General features: G+C 35.1%; 1 protein-coding gene across 1 annotated transcript in view; it reads right to left on the bottom strand.

The window, feature by feature from the left end:
• The window catches only part of LOC136034523 (conserved oligomeric Golgi complex subunit 5-like), a 134,546-nt gene that overhangs the window by 103,082 nt on the left and 14,052 nt on the right, over window positions 1-17,412 (bottom strand). Inside the window, exon 3 of the mRNA XM_065715749.1 lies at window positions 4,506-4,630. Coding sequence (XP_065571821.1) covers window positions 4,506-4,630 — 125 coding nt within the window. The remainder of the gene's footprint in view (window positions 1-4,505; window positions 4,631-17,412) is intronic.

Here is a 17,412-nt window from a genome sequence, read left to right on the forward strand (position 1 = left end):
TAATTAATTAATTAATTAAATTACTGAGAAAAAGATTGAGAGGCAGATTGAGATCAAAAGGACCGAAAACATTATTGAGAACAAGGCCCGGTTAGAGAAGAAAATGAGGCAATAGACTTTTCAAATCAGCCTAACGGGGAGGGGTGAGACAAGATAAATAAGAAATATCACCCTATTTATGTGGCCAAACTTCCTCAGTACTTTCGAGATATTTTTTTAAAACTAAAGACCTCCCCCCCCCCACACACACACACACTAACCTCTTAAACTAGCTTTATTATATTCAATCAAAATAATGTACGTTGAATAAAAATTCGACGAAAAATTAACACACCCTTTAGAACGCAGGTGTAGACTTTCTATATTACATGAGCTATTTCTCTCTTTTTCCCTTTCTATCCCTCTACGTTTTTTCACTGTTTATGATCGATATCTTAAAAAGTATGTATTTAATGTTTAATAGTTTAATTTTAAAAGTGTGTTTCATGACTCCCTCCTTTATTGGTCTTGGAGCCTTCCTTGTGATTAGTAATTTTTGTTTATTGAATGACTGTTGTTTATATTTGGAATGTATATTCTCGGTCTTTCCTAAACTACTACTGACAGATTTTGTAAAATTTTGACAATATCTAAAAGTATCATACCATAAGTATCATATCATATCAATATCATAAACAGCCCAAATATTGAAATATTAAAAACAAAAATAAACCAATCCTGAATATATAACACTTTTGGCCATCAATCAGGGCCAAACAAATCAGATCGTTCCCGAATGGATGGGATTAGATAAGAAGGGAGGATTTGATAGAAATAAGAACTTCTGGGAAAAGGTAAAGTGCAAAGCTTTGAAAAGACTGGGTATAGGAGGAGCGTGTACAGCAGTAATGGCCTCAAGCGCCTCATTACTGCAGACAGTTCGTCAGCAGTACCTCTAGAAGTAAATAAAATATTACTTATTATATTAATTATTATTATATTACTATATTATATAACACTTGTTACTTATTATATATTTTTTATAATTATTATATAGTAAATTTAACTATGAGCAACTACCAAAAAAAGAAGTAAATAGAGATCGAATCGCATTACGGAGGATCGTAAGAAATCCTAAATCGTAAGAATCGTAAAAATTGAGTAAAATCGTAAGAATCCTGAGATTCCAGAGAGGGAAGAAAGAGCCCCGGAACTGATGACTCCTTCTTCGTCATGATAAACGTTAGTGAACTTTCGTCGTAGCTTCTATGGAGGAGAAACCATTCAAGTAAAGAAAAATAACATAGTAAATAAAGCATGTTACCAAGGCTGTGGGCAGGTGAATTCAAGGATATCATCTCCAAAGAATTTCTCAAGTAAATTTTATAGTGTTTCTCGCTAAAAATTAGAAAACTATAATTTCAATTGTCAACTAGAAACTTTAATTGGTACTAATACCATTCAAAGAAAAGAAGAAGAAATAATAAAGTATGCATCCCTCCCAGGTATCAAATGACAGTTCTTGAAATATATTTCAAGGCGAATTCTTAAACAAAATTATTATAGGGATGTTCTTCATAGACGCCTGTGGGAGTGGGAGAGGGGGAGGAGGCAACTCCCTCCCCCTCTATAAATATTATAATACAAATATAAGGGCATATTTTTCTAAGGCACATTCCCTCCACCCGCACAACGATCCAGTGGACCTCCTCCAAAATGGATGATGCGCAATTATAAACTATTGTGCATAATTTTATCAAGCTTAAAATAAATAAACTTAGTTAAAAGAAGCTTTGCAATTTTTTATATGAACCGTTTATTTTGCATGGACTAAGTGCATCTCTAGAAATAAATGTGGTATGGAAAGGCGTTACTGCATCTGAAACTGGAAATATCATTACATAATTTTTCGATATATCTAAAACGATTGGCTATCTCAAATTTCTATTCGATGGCTTTTTGGCACGCTTTGCGCTAAAATTGTGAATGTAGTTTTGTTTCAGCTCAATCTAATTAAAAAGGTCAGTAGAACGTTCAATTACTTTTTAATAAACCTTCTTCAAAAATTCAAGACCATCACTTTGATACGATCACATCTGGAAAAAAAATCCCATCATTGACTATATTTCTACGAAAAATACAAAATTTGACGCTTACGTAATGGGCGAAATCATTGCAATTGAGTTATCTTACATACTGAATTGGACTTCGATTAGACTTCGATTAGGACTGAATTCGACGGGTGCAGTTGTCATTAAGATCGCTCACCTTTTTGGGGAAGTTTTCCCCCTTTTTCAAAAAAGTGTCACATTCCTCAGGCTAGTGACTCCCCTCCCTGGAAAATTTACAAACGACACTGATGAATTAAACCCACACCCCTAACTCTCTACATCTTGTCCTGTTAAACGGAAGAGCAAAACACTTAAAGTTAAAAAAGAAAATAATTTCCGCAATAATTTCCACCACCCCGCATCGCCCATATTTCAGGTATAGTTCAAATGAAAAGAGACGAGAGATTGATTTCAACCCCTCCCCCTTCAGACCTCCTTTTATATTTTTCTAAAGGCACAATTTGGACATAAAATGTACTTTCTGACACATTTGACACACACACACACTTGTCTACATAAGACCCATCGCCCTCTATAGTAGCTGATGCATAATTATACATAACTACAAAAAATTTTACGAAACATCAAGTGAATCAACTTAGTTAAATATGCCTTTAAAATTAAATTGTTCTAATTAAAAATTATAATTAATTGTTTAAAAATTTTAATTAATTTTAATTATTTATTATTTTAAATTTTAAATTATTATTATTTTAAAATATTTTAAATCAATATTTTAAAATATTAATAATAACATTTAAAATATTAATATTAATAACAATATTTAAAATATTAATATTAATAATAGTATTTAATATTTTAAAATAAATTTTAAAATATTATTATTTTAAATTATTAGTAAAAATTTTAATTATTTGTTTAAAATTGTAATAAAATTTTTAAAATTAAATAAATAAAATGGTTTATTTTAGCCATTTATTTTGTATGGACTACAAAACTTTTGAGAAACGAATGCGTCATCGCGTGACATTACTGCTTCTGACACAGGAAGCTCAATATACAGATTTTCGATACCTTTAAATCGAATGCTTGTCTCGAAAATTTCCATCGATAGCAAATTGGCCCTCTTTGGGACGATTTGCATCGATAGCAAATTGGCCCTCTTTGGGACGAAATTGTAGTTTTGTACCACAAAGTGGCAGAAAAGCCATTTCCCTATTGCACAGTCTTTTTAACTATTAAAAAGGGCACCAAAACTCAAATTTCCATTCGAATGAGCAGTCTCCCTATTTTCTAAGATTATTGGTTCAATACAATAACTCCTGGAATAAACAAACAATTACGCATCCAAAAAATGCAAAGTTCCACAGTTTTGTAGATAGGAGCAAGAAACCTCGACAATAGGTTTCTCCGACACGCTGAATTTGACGGTGTAACTTTGTCAAGACCACAAATTTTCTTAAGACATGTACCTTTTGATGAATGTTTATATTTGGAATCAGTATAAAAACTAAATTCTGTTGATGTGTTAAATGTTATCGAAACTCCCGGTTCTTAGAATTTGGAATACTATTAGCCTGAGTCACTCCTTACTTACAGCTCGTTCCCACGAACTGTTTAATATAGTTTAAAGTGTATTCTATGGACAAAGCTATGAGGCATGGAAATCACTCATAATAACGCATATCAAGCATCAAACGTATTTATTTAGAGAATTTTACCGACTAACCAGTGATATTTCTGAAATATCTAATTCTCTCATTCTACTCGTCAAAATTTTTAATTTTATTAAAATTTTATCAAAATTAAAATTTACTCTAACTAAATCTTTATGACAAACTATCTTTAAACGTTAGTGACCGTATAAATTGTAAGGGTAGACAAGTATCATCTGTAAAAATTAAGATGTGTCATTGAATTTAAAGAGTCAACGTAATCCGTGGATAATTGAAATGCATCCCAGCGGCCCATAGGCCATATGGGTACACTCTCTTATGGCCTTCAACAAATTGTGGAAATTACATCAGAGGACAAACATGAGAAACAAAGGAAGTTCACATATACTGTCGGCTAGATGAGGTAACTCATCTAGCTTATAGGGGCCAAGACCATTCTCAAGCGAATTTCAAGTTTCCTCCCTTAAAACTTATAGTTGGTGGTATGGAATGCCAGATAAAATACAGGTTTTTTGGCATTGGAGTTAACCCACTCCTAAAGAAAAATAAAAACAATACAATTGTATGCTTTACATCCCATAAGGGGTAAAGGTGAGTAGTCCACCAGGTAGGGAGAGGCTTTTGGTTGCTCAAATAATACGTTGTTTCGTGCATATCAAAAGTAGAGGCGTGATTGGAGGTACGTTGAAAGGAACTGAGCGATATTGCAGGATTATAGACGAGTCTAGTCCTGCCAACTTAGTAGGATTGAGATTTGGTAGGCATAATAAGTACATACTTTAGATGACTGGGTCAGCATTTCAAGTCGTTCTTCAAGGCCTTCTATCCGTGAAGCATCCAAAATAAGAGCATCATGCTTGGAAAAAACTTCATTGCTTATTGCACTTTCAACGAGAGATAATGCTACAAAAGAAAGAGTACTTGTTAATTATACAGAACAAACCCAAGTTGATTAAATTTGCAGGTACATGTTCAGTTTTTTTTTTCATAAACTAGATACAACTACTATATGCCCGGCTGAAACTACAAAATGCCCGGCTGAAACTACAATATACCCGGCTGATAGTCTAGCTCGTATTACCGGGCAAACAATAACAAATAAAAACAAAAAAAAAAACATAATGTATTACCAGCAGTCGGATGGTGAACTTACAATAACAGTTCACAAAAAAAAAAATAGTCAAGTGAAGTCTTTGGGGAAACTCGACCAAAACAATGAGTCAGTGGCACGGCCATAACTAAATAAAAAAAAATGATCAAAGAGTTAGTAAAAGAATAAAAAAATAGTTAAGTGAAGTCTTTGGATAAACTCGACCAAAACAATGAGTCAGTGGCACGGCCATAACTAAATAAAAAAAAATGATCAAAGAGTTAGTAAAAGAATAAAAAAATAGTTAAGTGAAGTCTTTGGGGAAACTCGACCAAAACAATGAGTCAGTGGCACGGCCATAACTAAATAAAAAAAATGACCAAAGAGTTAGTAAAAGAATAAAAAAATAGTTAAATGAAGTCTTTGGGGAAACTCGACCAAAACAATGAGTCAGTGGCACGGCCATAACTAAATAAAAAAAAATGATCAAAGAGTTAGTAAAAGAATTTTTAATTGCCCCCGTAGTGTACCAACAGAAAGACCGAGATTGAGACCGGATCCATGCACATTCCAAAGTTTGGTTATGCAGTGCCTGAGTGAGAACCTCGATCTTTCAGTGCACGCTCATGTTTCCACATACTTAGAAGATCCCCTCGTTCCATAATCATGCTCATATAGGTTGAATAGTTCCATAGCATAAAATTCTTTCAGTAGACTTTTAGCAAAATACATAATAAAAAACATTATTCCATGAAAAGATAATAATAATTCCACAGGTAATATATTAAGGAAAGAATACATACTTTCAACTGACGATTTTGATGGCAGGGATATTGTGGAGGGGATGAAAGTTTTTAGGATACGCAGTGCTTCAATTTGCTGTCTTTGAAGTGGAATATATGAGTTTTAAACGTATTCAGGATAATCATGGGACAATAACTCAGATAAGAATGGACTAGGGCAAAACATATCAATCCCATTGCATAAAAAGGTAGAATAAATTTCAAATGCCGCAATATTCCAACATTTCTTCCAAACTTCATCCCCAATTTAGCAACGTGTTCCTTCTAACTCATATTCAAATCAACTAGCACACATAAATATTTCATAGTAGATGCACGCTCTAAATAAGTAGATTCATCAATGGGTAGTCTGCTTAGTTCAGGCAGTGAGAGAAAATCATGTAGTTGGTTTTTTCACATATTAACAGACAATTTATTTGCACAAAGCCAAGTTTCTATCCTCTCAAAAGCTGCCAACAAATTCTTCTTAAGTGACATTTCATAAGCACCGCACACTGTGCAGGCCGTACCGTCAGCGAGTAAGTCGTTTATCCCGAGATCGTCCGGTACCCTGTTGATGTCGTTAACATAAGTCGTTAACGACTTTGTCGTTAAGTCCAAGTATGGACCCCCTGAGGAACGCCGACTTGACAAGTCATACCAAGTAGTGAAGAGGTGCATTTCCACCATTCACAAACTGACTGACTGTGCCCAGTTAAATATGATTCGATCAGAGAATTAGCAGGTCCGCGTATACCACAATTTTCCTCTTTACGAAGCAAAATTGCATGACAAATAGTACCGAACGCTTTTTTATATCGATAAATATAGTAGCCGGATTTTTTTTTGTCCGAAGAGTCGTGTATAAACTGTCTGAGTGTCAGAATTGCATGTTCAGTGCCATAACCTTTTCCAAACCCAAACTGAAGATCATTAAAACATCCCCTCTTATCAAAAAAATTCACTATGCGGTTGTGGACATTGTTCAATTACTTTTGCGAATGAAGATAGGATCGAGATTGGCCTGTAGTTTGTTGGATCTTTCATGTCATCACCCTTATGTAGGGCTAAAACATGTGCAGACTTTTAATAAGTAGGGAGACCTCACTTAAAAAACTTAAGTTGATAATATGAACTAAAATTCTGTAACATCTGGCATTATCTGTTTTAATAGACTTGTCGACGAGCCATCCATACCTTCCAACAGCCCATTCTTCAGTTGGTATATTACATGCAGTAGTTTCTCCACTGACACCGGCGTTAGGAAAAAATATCCAATGGAAGTAAAATATGCTGAATCATTTAAACTTCGAGTTGATGCCTCAAGCGATGTTACGTGACCAATATTTGCGAAGTGCTCGTTTGGGAAACCAACAAAATTCTGCTTTCCTTTAACAATTTTCTTGTCTTTTGGTGATAATATCTCTTCCGGAAGGTTTTTCATTTTATTTTCCCAAATTATTCCTTAAAAATCAGGTCTTCTTTGGGGACCCTTCAGCATTTTGAAATTCATTTGTGAATTTTTCAATGAAATTACTTGTCGCAGCAGCTTTATCCAACCAATTCTGTAATTCATGTTTAGGATCTGCCATGAATTTCCCGAAGAGTATTTTTGGTATGGATAGAAGACAGAACAGCAGCTGTAGTCAATGGTCTCTTCGGTTCAAAACAACGCCTAGCTTACCGGCTTGATAAAGGACATGCTTTATTAAGTACTTTTTCAAACTGGTCGATGAAATACTCAGTAGCTTAATCCATGTCATCACATTCAAAGCAGGGAGACCGGTCAACTTGGGACAGTAAACATTTCATTTTATGAATCGAAGCACGGTCCAGTCTTCTTTTCCTCAAAGAAGAGGGTATAGAGGGGGTCCGGTTCGAAGGTCGCACAGGATCGTAAAATGGTCAAAAGTATCTTCAACTATAACCTTGCAACCCAGTGACGCAAAATTTGTGAAAATATTACCAATTAACGACGCTGATGACTTCATGATTCTCGTAAAGATCAGGCATGTTGGAAACAAACCCGTGGACGTACAACTCGTAACAGCGTCAACGGCAACATTATTTGAAAGCATTGGATTCACATCCTTATGTACATAACTAATATCAATATTAAAATCACCGATCATCATTAACTTATATTTTCTTGGGGTCATCAGCAAGCTAAGTTCATCGAACTTCTCTACAAATTGTTTAGCAGCCGAATTCGGCGGCCTGTACAGGGCGCAAAATAACACTCTCGAAGAACTTAAATCTAGCTCACTAGTAAAAAATCAAATGTTATTTCTTCATAAAGGTATTCATAATCATTCACTTCTCTTACACGTATACTATCATTTACAAAATAGCCAACCCTCCTCTCTGTCTACCAATTCTATTTTTAGACAACGACTTATATCCATTTATATGAGCTAGCTCAAAAGATTACTCATTTGAAAACGTTTCACCTACACCAAATACATCAATCGTATAGTCGGGAAGTAACGTTGAAATATTTTTTTTTAAATACTCATAAATCCACAACAATTTAGAAATGCTATTCTCAGACACTTTTTTGTTTGTTTAGTCATAACCATTCCAGGAAAAAGGTACTGGTTCGTGAGTAAATTATTGATAAAATAATCATTAGTATTTTCTTTCTCTCTATCATTGCATGAACAAATCTGTGATAAATTCAAGGGTTTCCCTTACAACCCACCCAACCTATTGCGAGTTCCACCACAGCCACCACCATTCAAATAAGAAAATTATTATTCACCCTTATTACCCACTTGGCGGCGGCCTGGGATGACACAGCGGAAAAAAGTTAAACCTTATAATGGATTAAAATAATTGAAACGCTTGGGAGATAAATAGATTATATATAATTTAAGCAATATGTTTGCACATTGGCGGGAGGGGGGATACGTACAGCGGTGCTAAATGTAAGCCCCGTCTAATTGCATGCAAAATGTAACCTAACCTAACCAAAATACCAACTCTATATATTAAATATTTAATTAAAATGTAATTACAACGTAGTTTTTCCTTGAACCTAAGCTAATTGTCTCCGAATACAGACAGGTATAAACCGATTTTTGTCTAACCTTGCAGATCAAACAGAAGGCAGTAATTTTATAACTACTGTTATAAAATCATTATAAAACTGCTCAGCAACATAAGCGATCCGAAGTTATTGAAAAAGTGGGAAAAATTAATCCCAGCCGGAGATCAGGTATATACAGAGCTTTCTGAAACTCCAAGAAATTTCAGCATCAGGTTTAGCACTTAAATTAGATGAGGTTTTTTTCAGTGGCGTCAATTCATTAAAAAAAAAAAAAAAAAAAAAAAAATCTAGGAGGAAGAAACAAAATGCATTTTGAAAAATCTTGGGGGGGGGAATTTATCAGTTTTTTTAGTGAAAATACCAAAAAAGACCTTTGCAATGAAAACATTCCAAAAAACGTATTTTTCAATATCTAGAGGGGGAATCTGGGGGCACAGGCTCCCTCTGCCCCCGTCTCAAATTGACACCACTGATTGTTCTTCAGATTTCTAATTAGTTGATGATCATACCTATTACTTGAACTTTCAGCATGTCTGAGATTGAAAATAAACTCTTTTTGACAGTATTTACAGTTTATTCTTCTTGAGGAATAAGTCTAATACTATCTAAGTTATTGTAGCTTTGCGTATGCAGACTTTTATAGTATAAAAAAAGCTTAGCGTAAAATGAAGTTTTATTTTCTTTCTTATACTCCGTTTGTTATTGTATTTACAACGGATCATAAATACATTTTATTCAATTCAATATATAATAAAAAATTGGTCATTTATATTATAACTTGAGATTAACTTATTATCAGGTTCCTTTTTTTAATAAAACTTACTTATACAGTTTACAGAGCTCTAGTTTTTGAACTATTTACGAAAGAAAAAAAAAGTACCAACTTTATCTGCGTGTTTTCTCTTTAATCCATTTAATTGAATCTCAGTTTTTTCTTTAAATATGTATGTAATACCAGGCACGTCGGTAGAAATTTCTTCGAGGAGGGGGGTAAATCCCCCAGAAGAAAGACGAATACAATGGAAAACATAAGGGAAATCAAGAAAGCCTTGACAACTTTACCCACTACCATCATCGTCAGATGACATGGTAGATTCTGCATCATCGGTGCTACTACTATGTCTACAAGAAGTTTCTACGTCTACCAAGTTTGTTGAGCCAACACCTAATTTTAGTACTGCTTTCTAGCCAAACTCAATACAACTTTCCCAAAATCAATCTCCTGTAACACATTTAGACTCAGTCAGATGCCACAAGCATCATGCAGAGACAAAACAATCATGCTTTGCCTTATACACCAATACATCGCATTGCGTCGTTTCGTTTTGCAGTTTTCAAATGGTGTCGCTGCTCAATTTGCCCTAATTTTCATTGCGCGTCGTTAGGTTTTCGAGGCTGTGTTTCTTTGGATTCAAATCTTGATTTTTTTTTTTTTTTTTTTTTTTTTTTTTTTTTTTTTTTTTTTTTTTTTTTTTTTTTTATCTAAGCCTTTTTTATCAGATAAATGCCCTTTTGTAAACTTAACTACATCTTTCCTTTTAATTGTTTGGTTTTCTTTGGTTCTCTCTTTTAAGTAATAATTACGGTTTTACCTTTTTCTCGCAGGCAATTCAATTAGCTGCCCAGTTAAGAGAGTTATTCATCCCTGTTAAAAATATATTTTTGGAGGCCAGTTTAGCTAAAATTCAGTGAGGGGTTAAAGGGAGAATTAGTTCATACGTTGTAGATTACGTGTCGCTTTATGGCACACCCTGTGAGGGATTTTACTGGCTGGTTTTCGTTCTTCACATCCCGGGTGATTTTTACCTGTTTTTTACCAATACCGAAGTACCAGTACAACACCCATTATGGATTCATCAGAGTGTGATTAAGATTAATTTTATTTATCATAAATTAACTGAATACAGTAGTTTATTTTGTTTCAATTAAATGTTTTTTTTTGTATTTTGTATGTTTGTAATAAGGTTTTATATTATTTTCGTTTTTAATGTTTACTTTACTCGGTTTTCTTTTTAAAAAGTAATATTTTCGTAACCATACTACGTATCTCGAATCTTTACATGGTTTGCTATATAAAACCTTAATTCACTTTGCGTCGTGTTTTGGAACGTAACCCAGACGCAAAGTGAGGTACTAGTGTACTCAAAATGGAAACCTATCTACGTTTGGCTGTCAATACTATTGCAAGTTTGTTCGCTGTAGTAACCGCTAATGGAAGAAGCCAATTTGAAAAGACATGTTCATTTGTCATTGTTATTGTAATTTTATTTATACCAGTAACATATAATGGAAAGAGCCAATTAGGGATAATTGGAGCGGGGAAAAAATTTTTAGGAGACCTTGGTTTTCTTAAAACTAGAAAAAACTTGAAACATAGAAAACAGAAACGTGTATACTCTAGTCAATAGACCGATTGAGACGGACAAAACACCATCTTTCTCTGGGGACAAACTGAGTGCAGATCTATAACTATAAATAATGCACACACTAAATAATAAACTATGAATAATATACTATAAAATAATAAACTATAAATGTAATATAAACTAGAATATAATAATAATATAATATAATATATAATATATACATTATATATATATTATATATGATGAATATTATATAATATAATAACACAATAAACTATATAAATAATAAACTATAAAAAATGACAAATAATGCAAGAGGAATTGCGGTATTTGATTCTTCAAGTCAACAAATCGGAAATATACACGTTCAAGCTATTAATCCGATCAAATCGAACCTAACAACTGTCTCTGCAGGCAATTCAAACGCAAATTCACAGACTATGAATGATGCCGGCAATACTCTGATGCATAATTACTCAAGTCAACAAAAGCAACAGAACATTTCCAGTTGTATCACACCTCAAGCGGAAACTTTACCACCTGAAAACTTAGCAGGGCTAAAGTCACGATTATCATAAACCACCGCTTGGCGAACACAACCTTCATCAGAGGACTTGGTATATTCCCTACCATTGCGGCTGACAAGACATAGTCAAAAGAAAACCTTTAAGTCTACTGAATTATTAAGCAAATAGATAGTTTTTGTGCAGCTTCCAGACACCATCCGCTAGGCTGAGCATCAGTAGTTGCACCTATTAAATTGGTAATTCCCTACCATTGCGGTTGATCAGACCAAGTCTAGGGGAAGTGTCCAAGTCTGCTGAATTACTAAGCAAATAGGTAGTTTTAATGCAGCTTCTAGACACCGTTGCCCACTAGGCTGAGCATCAATAGTTGCACCTCTTAAATTGGTAATTCCTTACCATTACGGCTGATCAGACCAAGACTGGGGGAAGTGTCCAAGTCTTCTGAATTACTAAGCCAATAGGTAGTTTTAATGCAGCTTCTACACACCGTTGCCCACTAGGCTGAGCATCAATAGTTGCACCTCTTAAACTGGTAATTCCCTACCATTACGGCTGATCAGACCAAGTCTAGAGGAAGTGCCCAAGTCTTCTGAATTACTAAGCAAATAGGTAGTTTTAATGCAGCTTCTAGACACCGTTGCCCACTAGGCTGAGCATCAATAGTTGCACCTCTTAAACTGGAAATTCCCTACCATTACGGCTGATCAGACCAAGTCTAGAGGAAGTGCCCAAGTCTTCTGAATTACTAAGCAAATAGGTAGTTTTAATGCAGCTTCTGGACGCCATTGCCCCACTAGGCTGAACATCAATAGTTGCGCCTCTTAAATTGGTACTTCCCTAGCATTACGGCTGATCAGACCAAGTCTAGGAGAAGTGTCCAAGTCTGCTGAATTACTAAGCAAATAGGTAGTTCTAATGCAGCTTCTAGACAACGTTGCCCACTAGGCTGAGCATCAATAGTTGCACCTCTTAAATTGGTAATTCCCTACCATTACGGCTGATCAGACCAAGTCTAGGGGAAGTGTCCAAGTCTGCTGAATTACTAAGCAAATAGGTAGTTTTAATGCAGCTTCTAGACACCGTTGCCCACTAGGCTGAGCATCAATAGTTGCACCTCTTAAATTGGTAATTCCTTACCATTACGGCTGATCAGACCAAGACTGGGGGAAGTGTCCAAGTCTTCTGAATTACTAAGCCAATAGGTAGTTTTAATGCAGCTTCTAGACACCGTTGCCCACTAGGCTGAGCATCAATAGTTGCACCTCTTAAACTGGAAATTCCCTACCATTACGGCTGATCAGACCAAGTCTAGAGGAAGTGCCCAAGTCTTCTGAATTACTAAGCAAATAGGTAGTTTTAATGCAGCTTCTGGACGCCATTGCCCCACTAGGCTGAACATCAATAGTTCCGCCTCTTAAATTGGTACTTCCCTACCATTACGGCTGATCAGACCAAGTCTAGGAGAAGTGTCCAAGTCTGCTGAATTACTAAGCAAATAGGTAGTTTTAATGCAGCTTCTAGACACCGTTGTCCACTAGGCTGAGCATCAATAGTTGCACCTCTTAAACTGGAAATTCCCTACCATTACGGCTGATCAGACCAAGTCTAGAGGAAGTGCCCAAGTCTTCTGAATTACTAAGCAAATAGGTAGTTTTAATGCAGCTTCTGGACGCCATTGCCCCACTAGGCTGAACATCAATAGTTGCGCCTCTTAAATTGGTACTTCCCTACCATTACGGCTGATCAGACCAAGTCTAGGAGAAGTGTCCAAGTCTGCTGAATTACTAAGCAAATAGGTAGTTTTAATGCAGCTTCTAGACACCGTTGTCCACTAGGCTGAGCATCAATAGTTGCACCTCTTAAATTGGTAATTCCCTACCATTACGGCTGATCAGATCAAGACTAGGGGAAGTGTCCAAGTCTGCTGAATTACTAAGCAAATAGGTAGTTTTAATGCAGCTTCTGGACGCCATTGCCCCACTAGGCTGAGCAGCAACAGTTGCACCTGTTAAAAACCATTGACTGACCAATTTCAAGGTTACCTTCTATAGCAGCATAATGTAAAGGTTTCAGGCTTGGATGACCGTTCAAATTAGGGTTCGCATCCTCTTCTAGGTATTTGTGGTTGCCCACCAATCATTTTTTACTCTTAAAAAGGACACTAGAAACTTAAAATTCAATTGATTGAACCTCCACCTATGTTGTTTTATGACCACCAGTTCCAAACGGAAGTTTACAATTTTCTCAAATTTCTGGTCACTTCTTATTCAAATCATCAAATCACCTTTTATGTTTTTTTCATACAATTTTTTATGTTGTGTTATGTGCCCCTCCCCCCTAAACCACCTCTACCTGACAAATATTTAGTTTACTTTCTATAAGTACATAGTGTAAACTGTTAGCCCGCAAAAATATATTATATTTGAGTTGTTTTATTTTCTAAAAGGTATTCAACCAAGTCTAACAACTAACAACTATTTGTTAACAACTAACAACCAAGTCTAACAACTTGACAACTATTTGTCAACACAACATTTAGTAAACGAGTGGGATCCCTGACTTTCAAGTTGTAATGACAGTGTTTGCATTTAAAACCTTTTTTATTGTATGACGAAGTATGCAAAAAAATGAAAACAAATTCTTCAGTATTAAAGAAAAATTGTTCTGCTCTTAATGAAGTACAAAATACAACGCATAATTTATTTGTTTCTTCAGATTAATGAAAATTAGTTAGTTAACGACAAAAACGTAAACATAGAGGTAATATAAAGAACAATTTTGGATTAAGGAAAATTGTTTCAAAGAGTTGATGGTAACGAACTGTATGTAAGGAGCGTCTTGGCTCAATAGTAACCGAAACTCTGAAACACGGAATTTTGATACAAATAGACACAACAAAAGAATTGGATTTTTATGCTGATTTTAAATATATAAGTTTCATCAAGTCTAGTCCTGCCCATCAAAAGTTAAGAGCCAAAGAAAATTTGCCTTATTTTCGAAAAAAGGGGGAAACATAGCTAAAAGTCATAGAATCTTAATGAAAATCACACCATCAGAGCCCTATTGTACAGGTTTCAAGGTCATATCTGCAAAAATGTGGAATTTTGTATTTTTGCCAGAAGAAAGATTATGCGTGTTTTTATTTCTTTTTGTTTTGTTTTTTTCCAGGGGTGATCGTATCGACCCAACAGTCCTAGAAAATTGCTAGAGGGCTCATTCAAACGGAAATTAAAAGTTCTAGTGCATTTTTGATTAAAAAAATTAGAGGGCAACTAGTCCCCCTTCCACGCTAATTTTTTCATAAGTTACCGGATTAAAATTTTGTGATATCCATTTTGTTCAACATAATCAAAAAACCTAATAACAATGTCTTTGAGGAAGACTTAATCCCCCTCAGTCTCCTGGGGAAGGGCTACAAATTATGAACTTTGCCCACTGTTTATGTATAGTATTGGTTATTGGGAAGCATACAGACATTTTCAGGGGAGATTCTTTTGTTGAGGGGAGGTCGGGGAGAGGGTTACGTAAGAGGATATTTCCATAGAGGAATTTTTCACAAGGGAAGAGAATCTCCATGAAGGGGGCACTGGATTTCCCAGCATTATTTAAAAATTGACCAGAAACTAAATATTTAAAAGAACAAGTTTTTTCAACTGAAAGCAAGGAACAAAATCAAAATTTAAAACGCACAGAAATTATAACGTATATGAGGGGGTTCGCCCGCTCGTCAATACCTCGCTCCTTGAGTTAAAAGTATTTTAAGTAACTCCAAAAGAGGTATTTATTCTAATTAAACGGCTTTTAGGATTCAGGGGTCATTCTTAAGGAATTGGAACAAAATTCGAACTTAAACATAAAGAGCGAGGTATTGACGAGGGGGCAAATCCCCCTCATATTACGCAAATGGGGGAGTTTCTTTCCCTCGTCTATACCTTGCTCTTTACGCTAAGGTTATAATTATGTTAAATAATGGCTGATATAAACAATAATTTTTTTTTTGTATTATTTTTCGGCCAATCTTAGCATTTAATATTATCTTAAGCAGCTTCTTAAATATGATTTTGATGTGACAATAAACCAAAGATGTCTTGTGGTTGTTATTAAATAAAAAAATTAAAAGTTTTTTTTTCCAACTGAAAGTAAGGAACAACATTAAAACTTAAAACGAACAGAAATTAACACATGTTACATATGAGGGGGTCGCCCCCTTCTCAGTACCTCTCAGTACTCTTTACGCAAATGTTTGACTTTTTCTTCTAATTATTCAAGAGTGACCCCTGACACAGAAGGACCGTTTAATTATAATAATAAGCTTTTTACCAATTCCCAAACACTTTAGCGTAAAGAGCGAGGTACTGAGGAGGGGACAACTCCCTCATATACGTAATAACAACCGAAAGAAAAATCTCAGAAAATTGCAGATCAAACAGTTCGTGGTAACGAGCTGTAAGTAAGGAGCAACCCGGCTAAATAGTAACCAAAACCCTAAAAAACATTTTTTTGAAAAACATATTTCGATACCAATAGATATATTAGGAAATTAGAAATTTCTAATTTTCGAAAAAAAGGGAAAATACCCCCTAAAAGTCAAGGGACCTTAAGGAAAATCACGCCATCATATTCAGCATATCAGAGAACCCTACTGGGTAGGTTTCAAGCTCCTATCTGCAAAAATGCGGAATTTTATATTTTTTCCTAGAAGAAATATCACGGATGCGTGTTTTTTCTCAGGGGGTGATCGTATCGACCAAATGGTCCTAGAATATCAGAAATGGGCTCCTTCGAGCGTAAATTAAAAGTTCTAGTGCCCTTTTTAAGTGAACAAAAATTGGAGGGCAACTAGGCCACCTCCCCCACCACTTTTTTCCAAAATCGTCCGATGAAAATTTTGAGATAGCCACTTATTTCATCATAGTTGAAAGGCCCTACGACTATACTTTTGCGTATAACAGGACCCCCCCCCCATAGCCCCGGGGAAAAGGTCTTTAAGTCATAAAAGTTGTCCACTGTTTACGCATAGTATTTGTTATTGGGATGCATAAGTACATTTTCGGATGGGGTGGGACAAATTTTCTGCTGGCGGTTTTTCCACGGGGGAATTTTCCATGGGGAGGGAAGTCTCCAGAGAGTGATTTTTTCAGGGGAGATTATACACTGCGGGAATTTGCAAGAATTATTCTACAAAATTTTTTTTATATGTCTTCCTTTCTCTTTTCATCTCAATTTTACGCGCGGAGCAGTTAAGAGTAATTGTCCAGGGTAAATTTTCACCGGGATTGACTTGTCTAGAGGATATTTCCATGGTGAGGGGGTTTCTCCCTGGTGGTGGGGACAGATTTCCCAGCATTATTTAAGAAACGATCAGAAATTCGATTTAAAAAAAACACAGGGTTTTTTTACTGAAAGTGAGGAGCAAAATAATTTTTTTCGAACCTGTTCATTTTATTAGTTGAATAGGACAATAAAAAGAAAGAAGGTCAATTTGAGAGCTGGATAGTACGTTTAAATTTTGTTTTTCTTTTGCTATTGTATTTTTTTTAGTGTCTCAATACATAAAAAATTTAAGTTCAAGGGAGAGAATTGTCCTGTTATGAAAGAGGTACATTTTACGTGGCTGTTATTAAACCAAAACGTGGTATCTATGTAGGTAAGATGACTTTTGAGGATCTCTAATCCTTCTGTAAACTATTGTAAGGCGTAGGAAATTGCATAAGGACAAGTCTACATCCGTTATAATCTACGAAATCGATAAATCTTTCTGTAACTTTGGTTTGAATTTGATTTTCTTTTAAGATTAAATGCATAATAATTAAATAAATTATTGATCAAATGCTTGATCCCTTTATCAGGAATTTTGATCCCTTTTGTTGT

This window comes from Artemia franciscana, chromosome 13, assembly GCF_032884065.1.
Source record: "Artemia franciscana chromosome 13, ASM3288406v1, whole genome shotgun sequence".
Classification (NCBI taxonomy): Eukaryota; Metazoa; Arthropoda; class Branchiopoda; order Anostraca; family Artemiidae; genus Artemia; species Artemia franciscana.